The 18,801-nt window shown below is 37.8% G+C and overlaps 1 protein-coding gene across 1 annotated transcript in view; it reads left to right on the top strand.

Moving 5' to 3' along the window:
* The window catches only part of NBAS (NBAS subunit of NRZ tethering complex), a 161,769-nt gene that overhangs the window by 75,253 nt on the left and 67,715 nt on the right, over window positions 1-18,801 (top strand). Inside the window, exons 36-40 of the mRNA XM_015621281.1 lie at window positions 1,457-1,624; window positions 2,201-2,314; window positions 2,550-2,673; window positions 7,634-7,710; window positions 8,248-8,385. Coding sequence (XP_015476767.1) covers window positions 1,457-1,624; window positions 2,201-2,314; window positions 2,550-2,673; window positions 7,634-7,710; window positions 8,248-8,385 — 621 coding nt within the window. The remainder of the gene's footprint in view (window positions 1-1,456; window positions 1,625-2,200; window positions 2,315-2,549; window positions 2,674-7,633; window positions 7,711-8,247; window positions 8,386-18,801) is intronic.

Genomic DNA, 18,801 nt, shown 5'->3' with positions numbered 1-18,801 from the left:
GCAGTTAAAGTTTGCTATATGGAGGAAAACACTTGTTTTTTATTGCAAAAACAGTGTGTTTATCTTAGTACACTAATTATATGTTTATGACTAATATGCACGCATTGTAAAGCATGCAATTAACACCAGCCTTTGAGAGCTGGAACAGCACAGATCAGACAACATGGGTATTATTGAAATGCTTTAGATGAGGAAGAGCTGGTACAGAGAGCACCATTTGTCTCTACTTTAAAGAATGGAGTTATGTGTGAGTTCATACTAAGTTAAGGTATATGTCCATGTATTGAAGAAGCAGTTTTTGACTGAGAAGAGGTTGGGGTTCTTGTAGTCTTTCAGACTGGCTGTTCTCAGTGTTTTGTGTGCCAGCTGCAGAATTTCAAAGCTTGATGATAATTTATCACTTGGTCTAGAGATGTATATTTGCATCTCTACCAATTTCCCCTATTAGGAATTCAACTTAATTAATGCTACTTCTGTAAAAATACAAAACTGTCTCTACTATCAGCTTTCTTGAATTACCAAAGATTAAGTTTGTATACTCGATATTGCATCTTGCCAGAGCTTATCTGTCCCTGTCACTTGGGCCTGTGACAGGACTGGGTCACACCCCAGGAGCAGGATGACCTGAGGTGTGATTAGAGCACTTGCTCTACGGCTTTTTGGCTGTCAGTCTGCACTCTGAGGAGGCAAGGATGAGAGGGAAGTCTTTTGCATGGGATAACAGAGGATTTATTGCTCTGGGGAATACTGGGGGCAAAAGACAGAAAATGCAAGTGTGCAACAGCTGAAATATGGAGGTGGTTCAAAGGGAGGGTACAAAGCATCAGCTGATCAGAGATATCCTGGGGAGGGTAAAAGGCAGGGTTCACAAAATCATCATCCAGTGAGGGAGGTAATGGGGGAAAGTTGGGTCACATGGACTAATCAAGCATGGAAGTTTAGGGGATTTTCAAAGTGGAGTTCCAAGCATGTGGTGGGCCTAAGACACAGACTCAGGGTAGATTGACAGCGTGGGGTGGGAGGGTCTCAGTTGGACCAAACCATCAACTTACGTAATAACAGAGCATACCATTAACAAGAAACACACTGCAATAACTCCATCTTCTGATTTGTAGAAAGGTGATTATTTTAGTGGAAAAGTGGAACTAATAATAAATTAGTTCATTTATGCAGAACATTGTCATTATAAACTTTGGAATTAAAACCAGTTCTGTCTGTGGAAACAAGGGGTGATAAATGAGTAAGGGGCTAAATGTTCTACTGATCACACCGCTAAAACTCCTAAATCACTTTTAGTTTGTCTTTATTTTTGGCAGCTGCTATCTGAATTAATGATAATTCAAATGTATTTTTAATATAGTGTGCCTGAACTCTTAATGCATTTGTTTGGCTTTAGGGCATTAACCTAATTATAGCCAGAGTCTAACCCTTGCATTGTGTGTTGGATATGTCACAGGGTGAAACTGATGTCTCCTCTGGCCAGTCTGCCGATTTGTTGTACTGGACGACATCCAAAACCATGAAGGTGTTGTCCAACACAACTCTGACTACCAAAGCCATGCTGCATGCTGTCAGTGATGGGCAGTGGTGGAAGAGATCATTAACTTATCTGCGGCCATTACATGTAAGGGATTGCTGATGTGGCTCCAAATGTTTACACAGTTGTGATACATTAATGTGAAAACTCAGCTCCTTTGTGGGACCTGATAACTGAAGGCCTCAAGTCAGTAAATGAACTAAAGACATCACAGAACTCTTTGAAATCCCAGTGAAGGAAGGGGTCTAAAGCTGTTTTCTAGTCTGTTCTGTCTTCTTACCATAGAGTTAGAAACCCTAATTGAAATTTGGTGGAACTCTAAAACTTTGCGGAAACAAAGGAGAGTAAATCCCACTCTTTAGATACTGTCATCTTGTATTCAAAGCTGTTCCTTTTCAGTTTGTCTTTTCTACTTACTCTGTTTCAGTGAATTTTCTATGTTTATGATACTGTTTTTTTCTGATGCTGCTTTTGAACATGATTCTCTTTCCTTTTTTAAGAATACTGGACTTCATTCAGAACTGGTTTATGTAAGATGACTCTTTTACTACTCTCCACTGAATTCAATGATCTTTTCATTTACAGTTGTTTCCCTTCTGCAGTGTTTACAGAACTTTTATGAGCTTTTTTACAACTAGGCTCAACTATACTTATTTTTCCCAGGGCCAAGAATTTGGAGGTGTATTAAAAAGTGGGCCTGGAGAAAATGCTTCTGTGGAAAAGCAAGGCTGTCATCCATTTTATGAATCTCTAATTGATGATCCATATGTTGCAGAAGTAAGTTACAGTTGCAGAACTCTGCAGTTTTTGTTGAGATCTTATAATCAAGTAAAAGTACAGAGTTTTTGATTATATGTGTGACTTGAAATTCTATGCCATAGTAGGAAAAAATGCTGAATTTAACAAAGGAGAGCAAATGGAGGAACTGAGGTAGGCAATAGCATGTGATGCAAGTGATCCAAATGGTAATGCAGGTGTGGAGTGCATGTGTCAGTTGTCTTTTTACTTCCAGTCTGAAGTCAGCTATGGAACATACCAGAACAATTCCTTGCAAAGCTTTGCTGAGGTGTTGCTGAGAACAGGGAAACTTGCAGAAACAAAGAGTGAAGGAAAAGACCTACTTCCAACTACAGAAGGTATGGACATATTGCATATATTCACTCCATGTATAGTAAATACAGAAGTGTCTGTGGGTGGGTTTAAGTGTGGAGAATTGCACAGAGTGATCTGAAGTATTGTTTGGGTGTTCTGAATGAATTGTGATCTGGTTCAACAGCTCTTGTTGATAAGAAGTCTTGTTAGAAGTACCTCCAGTTTTCAAAGGAATTGGTGATTTCAAGAGGAGTTGCTCAGCAAAGACTAGAAAAATGTCAGAAGTATTACTGGGGGCTAGCAATCATAGGAGGAATTGAAGGTTTTGTGAATATTACCATGTGCAAGCCAGTGTGAGTTATTTCTCTGTATGCCTGCATATTCAGTTGGTCAGATTCTGTGCCACTGTGTATCCAGGTTTCAGTATTGCAGGTTCATTGTAGTATTTTATTTGCCAATTAATGCTTAACTACAGCTTCTGGAATCATCAGAACTTTTTGTCTTCTTCCAAAATGTCTACATGTTAGAGGTTATATTTAATACTTTCTTAACTGAAGCAATTTCTCTTTTTAAAAAAAGACAAATGACAAAAAACCACCTGTGGTTGTTTACCTTTCCTTTTGGATGTCTCCTGCTGGTTTAAGAAATTAACTGTTTAAATATTTACACGCTAGTGTCTTTTGAAGGAAGATATGTGTATTATGCTTGACTTGTGGTAAATTCTATAATGAAAAATGAGCATATTAAATCATTTGCTTTATGAGAAGTTTCAAGACAGATTTTCTTCATAAGCCACACATTTACTTAAACTGTTTCATGAAAACCAGCGTATTTGTCTTACAAGTGTATGATTCAGTAGTTTGAGATATGTGGTATTTGTGCAGATAACCTGTGTAATTCTAATAGAACAACATTGTGAATCAGAAAATGTTAGCAGCAGCTTGTATAAATTGGGTGTGTGCATGTTTTGTTCTTTACATGCTGTCTTAATGCAGAAAAATCCTTTAAAATCAGTACTTAAAAATCTTACTTGTTACATGCTGAATGTCCATAGGCTTTTAGCTTTAATTCCTGTGTCTTAAAGGGCAGGGGGGAAGGATTAAAAAGTATTTATTGCTTTATTAGGAAAATTATTTAATTGGCAGATCTGTGGTAATAGTTCCTGCTCAAACTTGAGTAATTGGAACTGATTATTTACAATTCAGTGGCTGCTTTTGAGATGGAAATTTCAGTGCTGGAGACTTGCTTGAAGAAGAAAAGAAATTTTAGATTTTAACTTCAGTTTTTGAGAAAATGTCTCCTTCCTCTTAAGTGCACAGCTTAATGTTTTTGCCATTTAATGCTTCTCTTCCACCACTTTTATTCTATAGTCAGAGTTTTACTTAGGAATCCCTCCAGCTGTGCTCTGAAACAGAGTTCTTTGTTTTCTTCTGGAAAAATGGTGTGTTTTATTCTGGACTGCTGTGTACTACACCTTTTGGTAGCCAGTGAACTGTTCTTACACATAAGTGTAACATAGCTTTCTGTAAATAATTGGATTAATAATTTGCTATTTGTGATGTGTAGCTCTGGATTAATAGTATTGGATCCCACCTGTTCTCCTTTCTTAAAGCTTTGCTTTGTCAATTCTCATGAAAGTCTTTATAATGAGTTAACATGTTCAGGATTTTGCAGCTTGAAAATGTGCATGTTGATAGCACACTGCTGAAGTTTAAGAAACCACACAGATATGAATCCCACTTATTACTCTGCATTTTTATAATTTTCTGACTTCCTGTATGTTTTTTGGAGGATTTTGCCATACAAAACTTGAATGCTAATATGAGATGTCAGCTACTGTGCTGGTCTAGTAACTGCAAGCATAGCAGATTTCAGTTGATTTTTCTGACAATTTTGAGTCCCAGCTGTTTGCTTCTAGCTGTCTTCTAGGGACAGCTACAGCAGCAGGTTTCAGCTCCATCAAAAGAATTGAAGAACCTGGAGGGAGATACAGTTTAGCAAAGAAATCTTCATTGTACTTGGCACCTTGTCTTGGGAGACCTTGGAGAAGGCATTAGTCTGTTTACTATGACAGTGCCATGTGCAGTGTGAGAGACTGGCTAAGCACTTTTCCCACAGACAGTGTGCATCATTGTTGAGTTAGAATGGTTTGGGTTGGAATAAACTTTAAAAATCCTCTCGTTTCAGCCCTGCCATGGGCAGGGATGCCTTCCACCAGACCACGTTACTCAGAGCCCCATTCAGTCTGGCTTTGAAAACCTCTGTAATAAAACTCAAGATATTTTTCAGCTTTTGTGGATTTGGTAGTGTTACAAGCCTTGGACCTTGACTTTTCTTGTTCTTGCTATCTGGATGTAGGTGATAAACTGAGTATTTGCAAGTGAAATGGTAACACTCATCTCGCTGGGTCCCGTAAAGCACTCCTTCCTCAGCTGTGGGCTGATAGTGCACCCAGACTTGTTGGGCTGAGGCTGTGTTGTGCATCTCTGTTTAATTGGGGTTTTCATTCTCTATAGGCCTTAGGGATTGGTCAGGGGGTTGAAGATGTGATTTGAAATGATGGCTGTATGTCCTTGTAACCAGATTAAACTCAGAGTAATCTCAAGACAGTTGGGCATACCTATTAATCCTCTGGGGTTTTAGAGCAAATAATACCTTAATGTTCCCCATGATTTTATATTTATTTGTACATATGGCTGTTTTACTGCAGTATATACTTCTGAGTTTATTAAGATTTCATAATGGACTAAATGAAAAATTGAGGACTCAAAGCAGTTTTTGCATTTTTTTCAGAGGAAAATCCATGGTACATGAAATGAAACTTTCTAGGTATTGAGAAATTCCAGTTTTCACAAATAAACCATTTTTTCAATACTTAGCCTCTCAAACAAGCTTGTGGCATAAAGACCTGCAGAGGAAATGAAAATATTTGTAAAATAAAAATATTTTTGTGTTTTCCTGAGAAAGTTGTGCTTGTGGGACAGTAGGGGGAGACAGCAGCATTGGCATTTTGCTTGTCACTGCCTGCTCTTCCTGGTTTGCCAACCCTGTAATGTCTAATCCCTCTGGCAAATTCCAGATTTGGCAATTGTCTGAAATGACATTAGGTTTCTGTAAATTTTGTGAAGATACATGACAAGACAGACTGTCATCCTGCTAATATCTGGAGCCTGTGATTTGAATTCAGCCCTGTTATACTGTAGAGGATTCTTGTAGGGCTTCACTGGGGGGCAGAAAGCTATATGAAATTATTTGTTTAGATGTGGATATGTAAAGTGGACATCTAAGTATGGATACATAAAACTCTCTCATGAACACACTAGCATGCAGAAAAATTCTTGAATCAGTACAGAGGAATTTTTTTTTCCTCAGAAGTTATGAGAGTAGAGGCAGTTCTTTCTTCTTAGGTGTGTTCTGGCACTTGGGATGCCATTGTGTCACTCTTGATGCAAAACTGTGATGAAAATCATTGTTTTCTGACCCTGTATTGGTGCTGCATTCTTTGTAATTATTGTCCTAATGGTGAAGATCAGTTTTTGCAAGTGTGCCAATTGTCATGTTGAGGATGTTAATTTGGAAGAGAACCCATAGTTTATTGTGTATTCAAGAGGCTTTACTAACATGAATTCTCCAAAGACAGGGAAAAGAGAGCAAAGCTGAAATTCTTCCTTCCCTTATCTTTTTTATTTTTCTGTTTAACTAGAGGTGGTTGTTGTACTTGTCATTAGAGGAGGAACCAGCAATCTTCATCAAGATTTTAATATTAGATATTTCTAGAGTTCTTTCTGTCTTTGCTTGGACAGCATACAGGTTATTTAGAGTGTTGCAGAAACAATCTGTCAGCAGCAAGAAGCTGTCTGAAGCACAGTAAAAGCCATCTGAAGCATAAAGGATAGGTGCTGTTGGATAGGCTTATGTGGCAGCCTCTGTGATGACTTGTCACATGGAAATTTAGTGTTTGTATCTGGCTGAGGGCCAGCATGTAAATCCACTTCAGGCTGATGGCAAATTAATGATAATCTGAAAATTGTAATTGGTCATTCAAGCCTTTTGTAAGTCATTCTTTGGAACAAAGAATTCACTGGGGGAGTGTGTGTAAAGTAATTGGGTTTTTACCAGAATGCCCCTGAGAGAATTGTTTTTTCCGTGTTGAGAATGACTTTTTACAGCAGAAAGCCTGTTTTGATATTCGTACATTACATAATGTGGAAATACAGGTGTTTGAGACTTCCTGGAAATAAACAAGGAGTTAAGTTGTTAGAAGATAGCTTCTTCCTATTGAAATAATATTGTTATTGATAACATTAGCAATAATTGTAATCTACAATTATGGAAACAACAATCCCTCCTCAAGTTTGATATTTACAATATAGTAAAAGCAGGTGGTTTTTGTGTCACTTTTACCAGAAGTATATGTGTTAATAATCAGAATACTTATCCTTTGATGAATTTATTTCAGTTGCTGTAGTACTGATAATTTGTTGTCAGTATTTCGCAGAACCTTGTTTTGGTGTTTCTTATGACACTTGTGGCTTTTTGTTTCTATTTTTAATTAAGGCATAATTTTTCTATATGGTTTATTTTGTTCAGTGATAAGGGAATTTGAGCTCAGGCTTGAAGAGAAGACGTTTTGTACCATTCCTCTTCTTGGTATCTTCAAACCCTTACAGCATTACATTATTTCCTTGATATTGCAAGCAAAATATTTAGTTCTTGGAAATCAGTACAGGTGGCTTTGTTTAGCATCTGTTGCTGCATAATCTCATTCTGGTTTGGTTAATGCATCAAACACTTTGCCTGGAAGTTAAGGTGAAGCTGTGCTGCAGTTTAATTATACATTATCTCTTTCTGGATTGTGCTGATAAGTGTTTAATTAAGTGTGTCTGGAGTGCTTCAAGCTAGTGTCTAATAAAATATAGTTGCCATGAAAACATTTCATTTGCTAGCTCTCAAGGCCAAATGGTCAGTAATCCAAACTTTGTGTCTGCTCCCTCTGTGTTGCAGTTCTGCTACAGCTGGCAAGTGATGCTTTACCAAAGGATGCAGCCTTGTCTCTTGCCTACCTCCTTGCATTACCACAGGTATGTTGATAGGGGCTTTGTATTGCCAGGCAAGTTTGCCAGGAAAGACTATTCATAACATTCAGAATTATATTAGAAAATTTGATTTCCTTAAGATTTTAAAATCTTAAGTGTTTGAATTCATTTTAATACACATTTTTACAGACTGGGCTGGTGCATATAAAGGAAACTAAACAAATGCCATTGGCTGGTCCATTGAGCATGGCACTGGTGAAAAGACACATTTTCTTACTTAAAATAGAAGCTGGGCCACCAGACTGACAATTCTAATTCAGAAATGTGGATAATAACCTTGTGGTATAGAAGCAGGAGTAGTGTAGTTGGAAAAACATTTTGGTCAGTGATTGTGCAAGGAGAGAAAACTACCATAATGTAGAATTATCTTTATGTGTGTGGGTTACTGATTTACATCTGTGCCAGAAAATCATAGTCAGAGCTATTTCTAAATGACAGCAAGTAGCTTTTTAGAAAGTTTGTACACTTAATGTTGTATGCTTGCTAATTCTTTCATGCAAATTAATGCTTTCTTTCTTCTAGGTAGTAGATGCCAACAAATGCTTTGAAAAGCAATTACATTCTGCATTATCTCTCCAGCTGGCAAGTTATTACTATAGCCTGCAGATCTATGCTCGTTTGGCACCATGTTTCAAGGACAAATGCCACCCTCTCTACAGGGTTAGTACTCTTTTCTTTTTAAAGCCACATTCATTAATGTTCAGCATAAAAGCTATTCTATAAAGCCAGTACATGAGTTAAGCCTGTTAAGGAGCTGATCTGACTTACACTGTGAGCAGCCTGTTGGGTTACGCATAATTATTCTTCTACAGTGCTGTAAACAAACAAGTACTTCACAATATGTGGAAGAATTTTTGAAGCACATCATCAAGTGTCATTTTTAGGTAACAGCACTATCAGTCTTCAATGTAGCTTATAGGCATTGAGCAGTAATGAGTATAACCTATTCTGTTACCTTGCAATCCTATGTACAAGGCAATGTAGTACTTCCCAGGAAAAGTGAAGAGTCAATTTCAACAAGAACAGTGCTTTTTAGAAAGTTTCCATGGCCTCCCCTAAGGTGTGTTGGATTGTATTTCAGTTTATGTGTGGTGTTTTGAAAATTCATCCCCATTCATTAAGGATTTTTTTTATTTCCTTTGATGAGTTTCTGGTTTTGGAATGGTGCTACTTTTCCCATTCTCCATTGCCAGTGGTTAAAGCAGTTTGATGGTGAAGTCTGTACTAAATGGAAGAGGTAACATACAAAAGTTTAATAGGGCACCAGTTGTCATTCTTACTGAGGTACCTGCATAAAAACTCTCATTTGCTCCAAGAGAGCGTTTCTGAATTTATACCAGCTCTTTCTTTCTGTTCAGAAACTCTCTGGGCCGTTTGGGTTTCAGCATGTCGCTAAACTGCAGCTAAAGGAACACTTCTGGTCACAAGTTTTCTGAAAATGAAGTAATCACCACTGTGGCATGAGAGAATTGGTTCTTTCTGTGTTAAGAATGACTCCTGATTTACAGCAGAAAGCCTGTTTTAATATTCTCCCAATTCTGCAATTAGGAAGCCTTTCATCTTCCTGCTGAGATGTTCATTTTACTGTCTTCTGCTTAGATGCTAAATGAAAATGTAGACCACAACTGTAGGGCTTGCAAAATATATTAGTTGTGAAGAATTAAGTCATGTCTGTTAAAAAGCTTTCTTTGGGCCTGTACATTTTCCTGCTGCAAGACAACTTGTATGAAAAAATGTTTGTGGGTTTTTGTGATTTTTTTTTTTGTTTGTTTATTTTACTTTAGCTTTTTTAAGCAGTCCTATTTTACAGGAAGACCTAAGAAACCTTTGGAAAGCATAAGTTATAAGAATGAGGACAGAGATGTTAGAACTATCTGTACTCCCATTGTCATTTATTAAGGAAAGTCTTAGCAGTGGCACCATGTAGTTTTTCTCATAACTGTGATTTGATCTTTGGCTGATCTTTAGTTCCATCTTGGTAAAATGCTGTATGTGACTGTGATAAATACTGGATTTCAAGTTGTTTGCTAGAAAGAGTAGGTTCTATGTTTAATCTACTTTTAAACAATGGCTTTTGAAAACAATTATATAAGAAGATTGAGTGAAGAGCACAGCAAAAAACGGAAAAAACCCACCAAAACTCTAGTAAAAAACAACATTGGCAAATACTAATTTATAATTCATTATTACTAATTCCAAGAGTATTGAGTGAAGGAATGTCATTGAAATAGAAAACAAGAAATAGAAACAGATACTTTTCACCAAAATAAATGCAATTTTTTTTTTTCCAAAAACCCAAACCAAAACCCTAGACTTAAATGGCTAATTTATATGGTGAATCAGATGTCTGTTTAAATTTACATCTTAAATGCTGGTAGTAAAGAATGGGTCCACCTGCAGATTGGTTTCATCAATACCATTCTGTCCATGGGAATAGATGTAGCCATGGGTTTTGAGAGTTATTTTTGTGTTCCCTAAGAGTTCTGTGGGAGGAAAAGAAAATGGAACTCAAACTTTTATGAACATGTTACACTCAGCTGGAGGTGTCATTCCATAGTAGATTGTTTTCCTACTCGTGTCACTGGAGGCTTGTATCACCTTTATCTCGTGGCTCTTTGTGAAAGGAGAAGTGCACCCCTAGGTCCTTTACCTGCCTCAAAGCTGTACATCATTCTTAGAAGGTATGTGAGTGCATTTTTGTGGGTGAAGGTGTATAGCCAATCCTTGTTTTCCCCCATTCTCACTCTTTACATGGTCAGTAATGATGTAAATTGGACACTTCAGCTACATGCTCAGAAGGTGAATCCTCAAGATCATAGAGCATTTATTTCTGTCTACTAGCATCTGAGTCACAGTAGCTGTGATTTTTCTAGTCCAGTGAATCAAGTATACAGTTGGAAAACTATCTGAATTTAAAGGAAACCATATAGTGGAAAAGTCTGCACAGCCTGGATTTCTCATTTTAAAATGACATTGTTTGAAAAGAGTTCATAAGTACCTGTGGCAGAACAGGAGAAATGTTGGTAGAATGGAAATGTCAGAGCATAATGTTACAAAGATAATGGGGAACAGGAGGAGAGCTCCTCTTCCATTGGTTAGGATATACTTTCAGGACTTGCTAGTTAGTCTAGAAAGATATTTTGAAGGAATGATTGGGTCCGTTGTATGAAGGCTTGTTTATTTTTTTGTTTGGTTGTGATGTGAAATACTGACGGCTAATACCTATGCATCAAACCAGAATCATAAATTGTCAGAAAGTCTCACTACCATTTTTTGTGATGTTGATGCCCAAAAGGAGATATTCTTGATAATTTCAGTTCTTGGTGAAATTATTCCTTCACTTTAAGAACAAATAAAGGGATTTGGCTGTAAAATATTGCTTAAATTTTGTGCCCAAGACAATTTCAAATTTTAGTTGTTATGTTAACATAAACATAACAGTCACAGTTTAAGGCGTCTGAGCTATATTACTTTCATGTCCTGAGGATTGTGTTAAAGGAGCACTCCAGCCTAAGAAAACTGCAGATAAAGGTCAGAACAACAGAACAAAATCTCCAGAAATGGACTGTGTGTGGAATGTACTGGTATGAGAAGACTAATTACCCTTTGAGGACCTATATTTATTTTTGGTTTAGGTGTGTAACAGGATGGGATTGACTTTTCATTGCAGCCCCTGTGGTACTGTGCTTTTGCATTTGTGGCTAGAAGGATTGGTAATGTGCCTGATTTGGGTCTTGCTGAACCTTGCTTGCACAGCATCAAGGCTGTTGCCCCACTACCACTCTGATTCACCTTTCACTAATTCCCAGTCTTGATGAACAAGAAGAAAGGCTGTACAACTGATCAAGAGTTTTGTTGGGTAATTCTTTTTCTTAGCAGCTTATCTCCTTATTTGTCCTATCCTGGTTATCTTATAGTTGATCAGAATAAATTATTTACTCTAGAAGGGAATGAAAATACTTAATTATCTTGAGGTTAATTAAAATGTTACATTCCTGTCCTCATGCTAATACTCTCTTATTCCTGTCCTCATGCTAATACTCTGTTGCTGAGGTGTTTCTCTTGTTTTGAAGATGATTGTTTTCCTGACCTCAGCTGAGGGGGCAAGCTTTTTCTTGGAGCATCAAATAACAGCCTCAACAAATACTGCTAAGTTGCATAGGGGAACAAGAATTTTGCACTCAATAGCAGATGAGGAAGGTTGCTGTTAGGAGAAAATTATTAGTTTTTTTGTTTTCTTCCCTTACATGTTACTTTTCATTCAAGAAGGTGATTTTGATTCCTGTCCTTTTGTGCATTGCAACTGATGATATGTTGAACTGGTAAGCTCTGAGATTCTCCTTAATGATGTTTCTCTTGTTTCATTGCCTGGAATTGGTGAAGAAGCTGGGAGTTCAGCTCCACACAGTTAAATAGCCTGATATGTATTTAGCCACTATATGACAGGGCACTTTTATACACTGAACTTGTGCTCTGTGCACTTAATCTACTTCCCTTTTCTGTTGCTTGCTGCTTTGGAAGGTCTCTATCAACATCTCTAAGAGGCAGAATTAGGTCAAAAGGGGAGTGCTCTGAACTTGGGATGAAATGTGTAGAAATTTCTGTTGGTCTGTCAGGATTTCATTCTGCTGGCTTGACCTGGCTCCCAAGATGTTTTGTTGCTTGCTTGTATGAGGTTGGTATAAATTATAAATATGAATCCAGAGAACTAAAACTCCCAGCAATGGTCCATATGCTACAGCTTTATGTAATATTCCAAATACAGGATGTTGAAAATAAAGACTTAATTTGAAATTGAAATAAATATTATATAAGAAGGCTGCATACAGGAAAAAGGCAGGGAGGCAGATCTGCTGCATCTGATAACAGATGTATTACTCACACTACATGAGGACTTAATGGCTTTAGCCTGGCACCCTAGTGCAGCTAAAGATTGAGTCTCTCCATGTGAGGTAATCTCTAAAAATCTCTTACTGGAATGCTCATTAAATGGTTGCATGTTGGTTTTCATATCCCGTCACATTCCTAAATTATGACTTCAGCTTACTAGAGATAATATACACATTTTTAATCTCAACTTGGATTTATGTACATGATGTTTTTTACATCATGTACATAACTAACATACAAAACTGACAAACTGGGTCACACAGTCTTGTTTTGTTTTGTCTGGACATTCAGCTTTCCATTCATAAATTCAATGGATAGCTGCAGATGGTAAAATGGTAGTGCACTTTATTTTTGGCCTATGATGGACTTAAAACTTGGGGTTTTTGAGTCCTGATTCAAGCCCTCATCTTCAGCCTCTCTTTCTGTTTTATTTGTGACGCTGAAAACTAACAAGTTGCATTTGGCAGTATAATTTTCCCCTGTTCTTTCACTGTTAGAAATTTCTGTTGTATGTTCTACATCAAGTTAACTTCCTTTGCTGGTCTTTGGGTTGCTCCACTTCTCTTTCATGCTGCTGTTTTGCCTAATACTTCTTATTATTTCATATCCTACACTGCTTGCTTACACATGTTCAGGTACTGGTACTCATTAACACTTGGTGGGTGAATCTGTTTAATTTGAGGTATGCTTTTTTCCAGCTCCAATGCATACCTGATAGTTAGTTAGAAAAGCAAAACTGGACGAAATGAGTGTATAATTACTTGAATTTATGTTTTGCTATTCTCTCTACCATTGGTCTTCCTTCATGTGTGTAGAGTCCATGATGGAGAGGAAAACCAGGGAAAAGGAGGGCAGTGGAAGAAGGCACCATGAATAGGACTTCAAGGCAGACTAACAGCTGATTTGGGGAGAATTCAAAACTCTAGTATCATTCCCTAGATCATCAGTAGGGGATTCTGTATAAAAGTGATCTCAAAACTTGCCTCTGCAGGACTTGACTTTCCTCTCTGAAAAGTGATCTCCGGGCTTCTATCTCCTGTTTCACCAGACTTCAGTTAGTGAAAGAACAATTCTTCCAATCCATTAATAAGTTAAGCTTTCTGGCTAGACTTCAGTGTGAAAACTTGTGAAAGTATTTTGCAAGATTTCTGTGTATTTGATTCCCTTTGTCTGTGTGCTCTTTGATAGCCTCATAGCCCTCCAGCCAGTGAACAGAGCCCATGCTGATCTTTTCCCATCAATCTCTTCATGCTCAGTGGCCTTACTATTTATTATATAATTTGCTGTCTTACTGGGGATGGACGTTTGACTTGCTGGGCTACAATCCCTATGAAGATCCCTTTTACATCTTATTTTTTTCAAATGGAATTTGTACTCTGGCATGTTATTTTTACAAATGTTTGTTGATGCACCTTGGCCTGCCATTTAACATTTTAACATTTAACACATTTGTGTTCTTTCAGAGGTATGAATGCCAGCTGGTCATGGTGTGCAAGCACATAACTGACACCTTCCAGATTCATCTAACTCACGTGCTCCTCTGAGCTCTCTCCCCACACCTTCAGCAGTGAGGGCTGACACAAAAATCCCATGATTTCTACTGCTATGGACATACCCATGAGTGCTTCTTCCACACCTTTTCTCTGTGGGATCCTGCCACTTCCGTTGCTGGCTTCCTGATTTTGTGCACTTTTCAGAACTTTTTCTATCAGCTTTACTATTGTTTATAATACAATGTTCCTGATGCTTTTTTAGGACTTATAATTTCCTTTCTAGGTTGTCATATTTTGTGAGTTTTCCTCATTGATTTGCTTATTGTTTAGTGCTGTCTCAACACATAATCACATATTTTGTAAATTTATGAATATCTAAGCTAACAGAAATTGAGAACTACTAAACTGTGGTGTGTTGAAAGGCTTACAGCTCAAGTAAGCTCTCCTGAAGTACCAGCCATTGTGGCTAGTTTTGAACATGTGGTATGAAACCTGAAAAACTAATACAGCAATTAGGGACATTGAAGCGAGATTCTGACAAGTAGTTCCTTTTGTTTGTGATATGTTTGATATAGATAAGCCAGTGTTTCACAGATCTTCATCTTTCTTTGTTAAGCACAAAGCATGACAAAGTGTTGCCATTCTTAGTTGGGACCAAATAATATGTAGGTGACACAGAAAACACCTATTGTTAAATAGTTGTTGCGCTCATTCCCCTGTTTCGTTTCTTCAAGATAAAGTGTACTTATGAAATGTGTTGCTTAGTCTTGCTTATTTCTGTTTTTCAAGGGTCATATGAGCTATTCTGTCAAATCCTACTTCTGAAAGCAGAGCAAGTTGTTCTTTAGACAGCTGTTCAGAAATTTTCTTTTAGAAAAGAGGATCTTCAAACCAGCCTTTCATTTCAGCAGAGGGTTGAGGTTTAGCTTGCCCATGTTTCTCTGGAGACAGTTGTGATTTTTCATGCAAGGGAGATAGCTGTGATAAGTGATAATGCTTTTCCTTCTTGTGAAGGGTTTTGTTCCTGTCTGGGAAACAGTACAAAGGTGACCAACAGCTTTTTGAAGCAGTCTTACCCATGCCAAGCGGCTTTATATTCTCTTTTACATTCCTTTTCCAAACTTCTGTACCTGTTTTCTCCAGTCAGTGAGCAATATGGATTTTGCAGGCAGCCTGCTTGAAATTTGCTAATCATCTAATAACAAAGAATATTTTAGCAAAATTGTACTTATATGGGTTGGCAATATAGGTTACTTTTCAACTGCTGAAGTTCCATCAAGTGTGAGAGTAGGCTTCTCCATCCCTTTTTGTTTTTTAGTTGACTCCTTACTGGTGGGTTTGTTGGTTGGTTGTGTTAGTTGGATTTGGTTGGTTTGTTTGGGTTGGTGGTTGTTTTTTTCTTTTTATCTTGGAGAATTGAGGCTAAATGCTAGATTTTAAATGCTAGCCTATGTATTTAGCTGAGGAAGCTACTAATGAAAATATACATCCCAATAACGTAAGGTGGTCACTCAGAAACCTGAACTTCTCAGAAGTGCTAGCAGTGCTCTTGGGTTAGGATAAAAGATGTCTGACTACTGGCAGTTAAATAGCTGTCAGGGAAGAGGAAGTTAAGTGTTTTTGAAGCTCATGGGATATCTAGGTTTCAGCCTTTAAATTAGAAGATACAGAAATACTGGCATGTATCCAGTCGAGTAATTGTGCAAATTAAAAAGAAACAGTATTGTACTTAAACTGAAATTGCATAATACTGCAGTAAAGTTTTACAGCAAGAGTGTATGCTTGTCCCAGAGTCTGTGTATGCTTGTCCCAGAGTCTGTATATGACTACAGTTGCTACCATATAGGTCAAGATTAGAGAGATCTTCTGAAAGAATAGCCAGTGGCATCATTTATTTAAAAAGAAAGCACAATGATTTTTATTTTTTTTAGACAAAAGGGAGATAGACAGAACGTTAGGATAATTAACAAAAATATGGCACTTATTTATTGAGCATAATGCTAACTGCAAATGGAAATGAATTATATGCTATGATTTTAGTAGGCACTTCACTCAAAACCATGCAGTAATTTTCTATTTTCAGAGATATTCTTTCCGTTGACATGTTAACCTTTTATATGTGTTATTTTCACTAAAAGAGCTGTCAGATGAAATGATGAGACTTTTCTACCTAAACCTGACTTATCAATCAGAAAATCTGTAAGAGAACACAAGGTTGGAAAAAACCTATGAAAACATTTAGTCCTGGGTCAAATTATTCCTCGTTTTTGTTGGAATGGTTGATAGAAATCAAAGCAAAGAAATGTTTTTCTGAGGAGAAACTCAACATGAGCCGGTGACATGTTCTCACAGCTGAGAAAACCAGTTGTGTCCTGGCTGCATCAAAAGCAGCGTGGGCAGCAGGGCAAGGAGGTGATTCTGCCCCTTCACTCTTGTGGGACCCTACCTGCAGTGCTGCATCAAGCCCTGGGGCCCACAGCCTCAAAATGGACATGGACCTGTTGAAAAAGGTCTGGAGGAAGCCACAGAGAAGCTCAGAGGGCTGGAGCACCTCTTTTACAAGGAGAGTTTGAGAGGATTGAGGTCGTTCAGCCTGGAGAAGAGAGGGATCTGTAGCGACCTCATGGCTCCTTCCAGTACCTGAAGGGGCTACAAGAGAGGGACTCTTTGCAAGGGCATGCAGTGACTGGGCAAGGTAGAATGGCTGTAAACTGAAAAGAGGGCAGGTTTAGATCAGGTTTAAACTGAAAGAGAGGGTAGGTTTAGATTAGATATGAAGACGAACTTCTTCAATGTGAGGGTGGTGAGGCACTGGAACAGGTTGCCTAGAAAAGCTGTGGATGCCCCATCCCTGGAAGTCTTCAAAGCCAGTTTGGATGGGGTTCTGAACAGCCTGGTTTAGTTTAAGCTGTCTCTGCCCATGGCCAGGGGCTTGGAACAAGATGATCTCTGAGGTTCCTTCCGACCCAAACCATTCTGTGATTCTGTGAAAACAGATCACTAGAGCAATTTGTTCAACTCTTCAAACACAATTCACTTAACTATAGAAACAATTGCCTGGACAATATTTCCAGTTACTTTTGTTTTATTACTGAACACCAGCTTCTTGCATTTTTTTTTATTTTTTTTTAAATTCCTGCAGCAGTGCTGTAATCCAGGAGTAGCTTTTTTTTTTTTATGCAGTTATACATCTGGAATGAAAGTGTAAAACATTCAGTCCTTGGAATAAAAGAGACATCTGCATGAAATCTGTGGGTAAAGGTAGGAAGAGAGGCTAGGGAATTTTAAGTCCACAGCTGCATTCCTGGATCTACATAATCCAGATACAAATTTTTGAATACAGTAGGAAATATCTTGTTTGCAGTACTATGTACCATACTGTGGTCAGAAACATTTTTTAAGTGTATGGACAGGCTTTAAAACCATTATACTCAAATATAGCTGAGATATTAGAGTATGTTACAAAATCTTCTGATAGATGGTTTAAGATATTAAATCTAAAATAGAATATTTTTTTAATGGCTAATTATGTAAGTCTTACAGGTTTAATAATAGATGATCAGCAAATTTCAAGCAGGCTGCCTGCAAAATCCATGTTGCTCACTGGCTGGTGAAAACAGGTACAGAAGTTTGGAAAAGGAATGTAAAAGAGAATATAAAGCATTTGGCTAGGGTAAGACGGCTTCAAAAAGCTGTTGGTCACCTTTGATTGTCTACTTCATTTTCTAAATAAGTTTTTACAACTTGATGCATCTTGTAGCTTACAGAAGGTATTCTGGTAGGTATTATTTTATATTGACCTGGTGTGGTTTCACTGGTGAATGATGAGCTCTGCTGCTTCCTATACCCATTTGAAAAATGGTTGTGAAAGCTGATCCTGAACAAAACTGTTGTCACACAATACATGTAGCTGTAGCAGTGGAAGTGCAATAGTGTCGAGGTGTCCTCGCAGTTGAGTGATGTGACAGTAAAGGTTTATTTCTGAGATGTTCTGGTCTTCCATTTTAAGCATACATTTTATGTTTTGCTTTGGGGGCAGATCAGATGTGAGACAGCTGTGATACAGGAGGTTGGCCACCCTAAATTCATGTGGTGGTGTATCTAAGTTGAAGTACTCTTGATTCACAGTGTAGCAACTTCAACTTCCAAGTTGAAGACAAGTGTCATTAATTTAATTAATGAAAGAAGCTGTCCTGTGGAGAGATGGAGTATATTTCCTTAGTGAACAGGCACGTTCAGGATTTTAGTTCCTGAGTGAACTGTTTCATTCCTGTAAATCTTTTATCCTGCTTCAGTATGTGAGGAAAATTATTGTCTTATGTGCTTCACTTCATTCTTTTTTTTCTTGCCTTCCCTTCCATCAGATTTGTAGCACGTTGAATCTCTTGCAGCAGGGACTGTGGCAGTTGCAACAAGTTGCTACAGCTCTCATTTCTGAATTATAAATGTGTTTTAGAGGTGAGGTTTGTTTCCTAGCTGCACTGGTAATGGGCAGCAATTGCAGAGGTGGGGAAATGGGCCAAGTACAAGTGTGTCTGCAGCAGGAATGTTACACCCTGCTCCCTGGTCACCCTTTCTCATGTGCTGTCATCTCCTTGTTTTGCTAACCATGAGGATTTTGCTTGGTGTATGTGACTCTCTGGAGCATGATTTCTTTCTTAAGATTGCTTAAAATGGTGTAAAACAAGCGAGA

The sequence above is a fragment of the Parus major genome, chromosome 3 (genome assembly GCF_001522545.3).
Source record: "Parus major isolate Abel chromosome 3, Parus_major1.1, whole genome shotgun sequence".
In the NCBI taxonomy this organism is placed as follows: Eukaryota; Metazoa; Chordata; class Aves; order Passeriformes; family Paridae; genus Parus; species Parus major.
The sequence above is the reverse complement of the archived record's forward strand: the minus strand, read 5'-3'. Positions and strand labels throughout refer to the sequence as shown.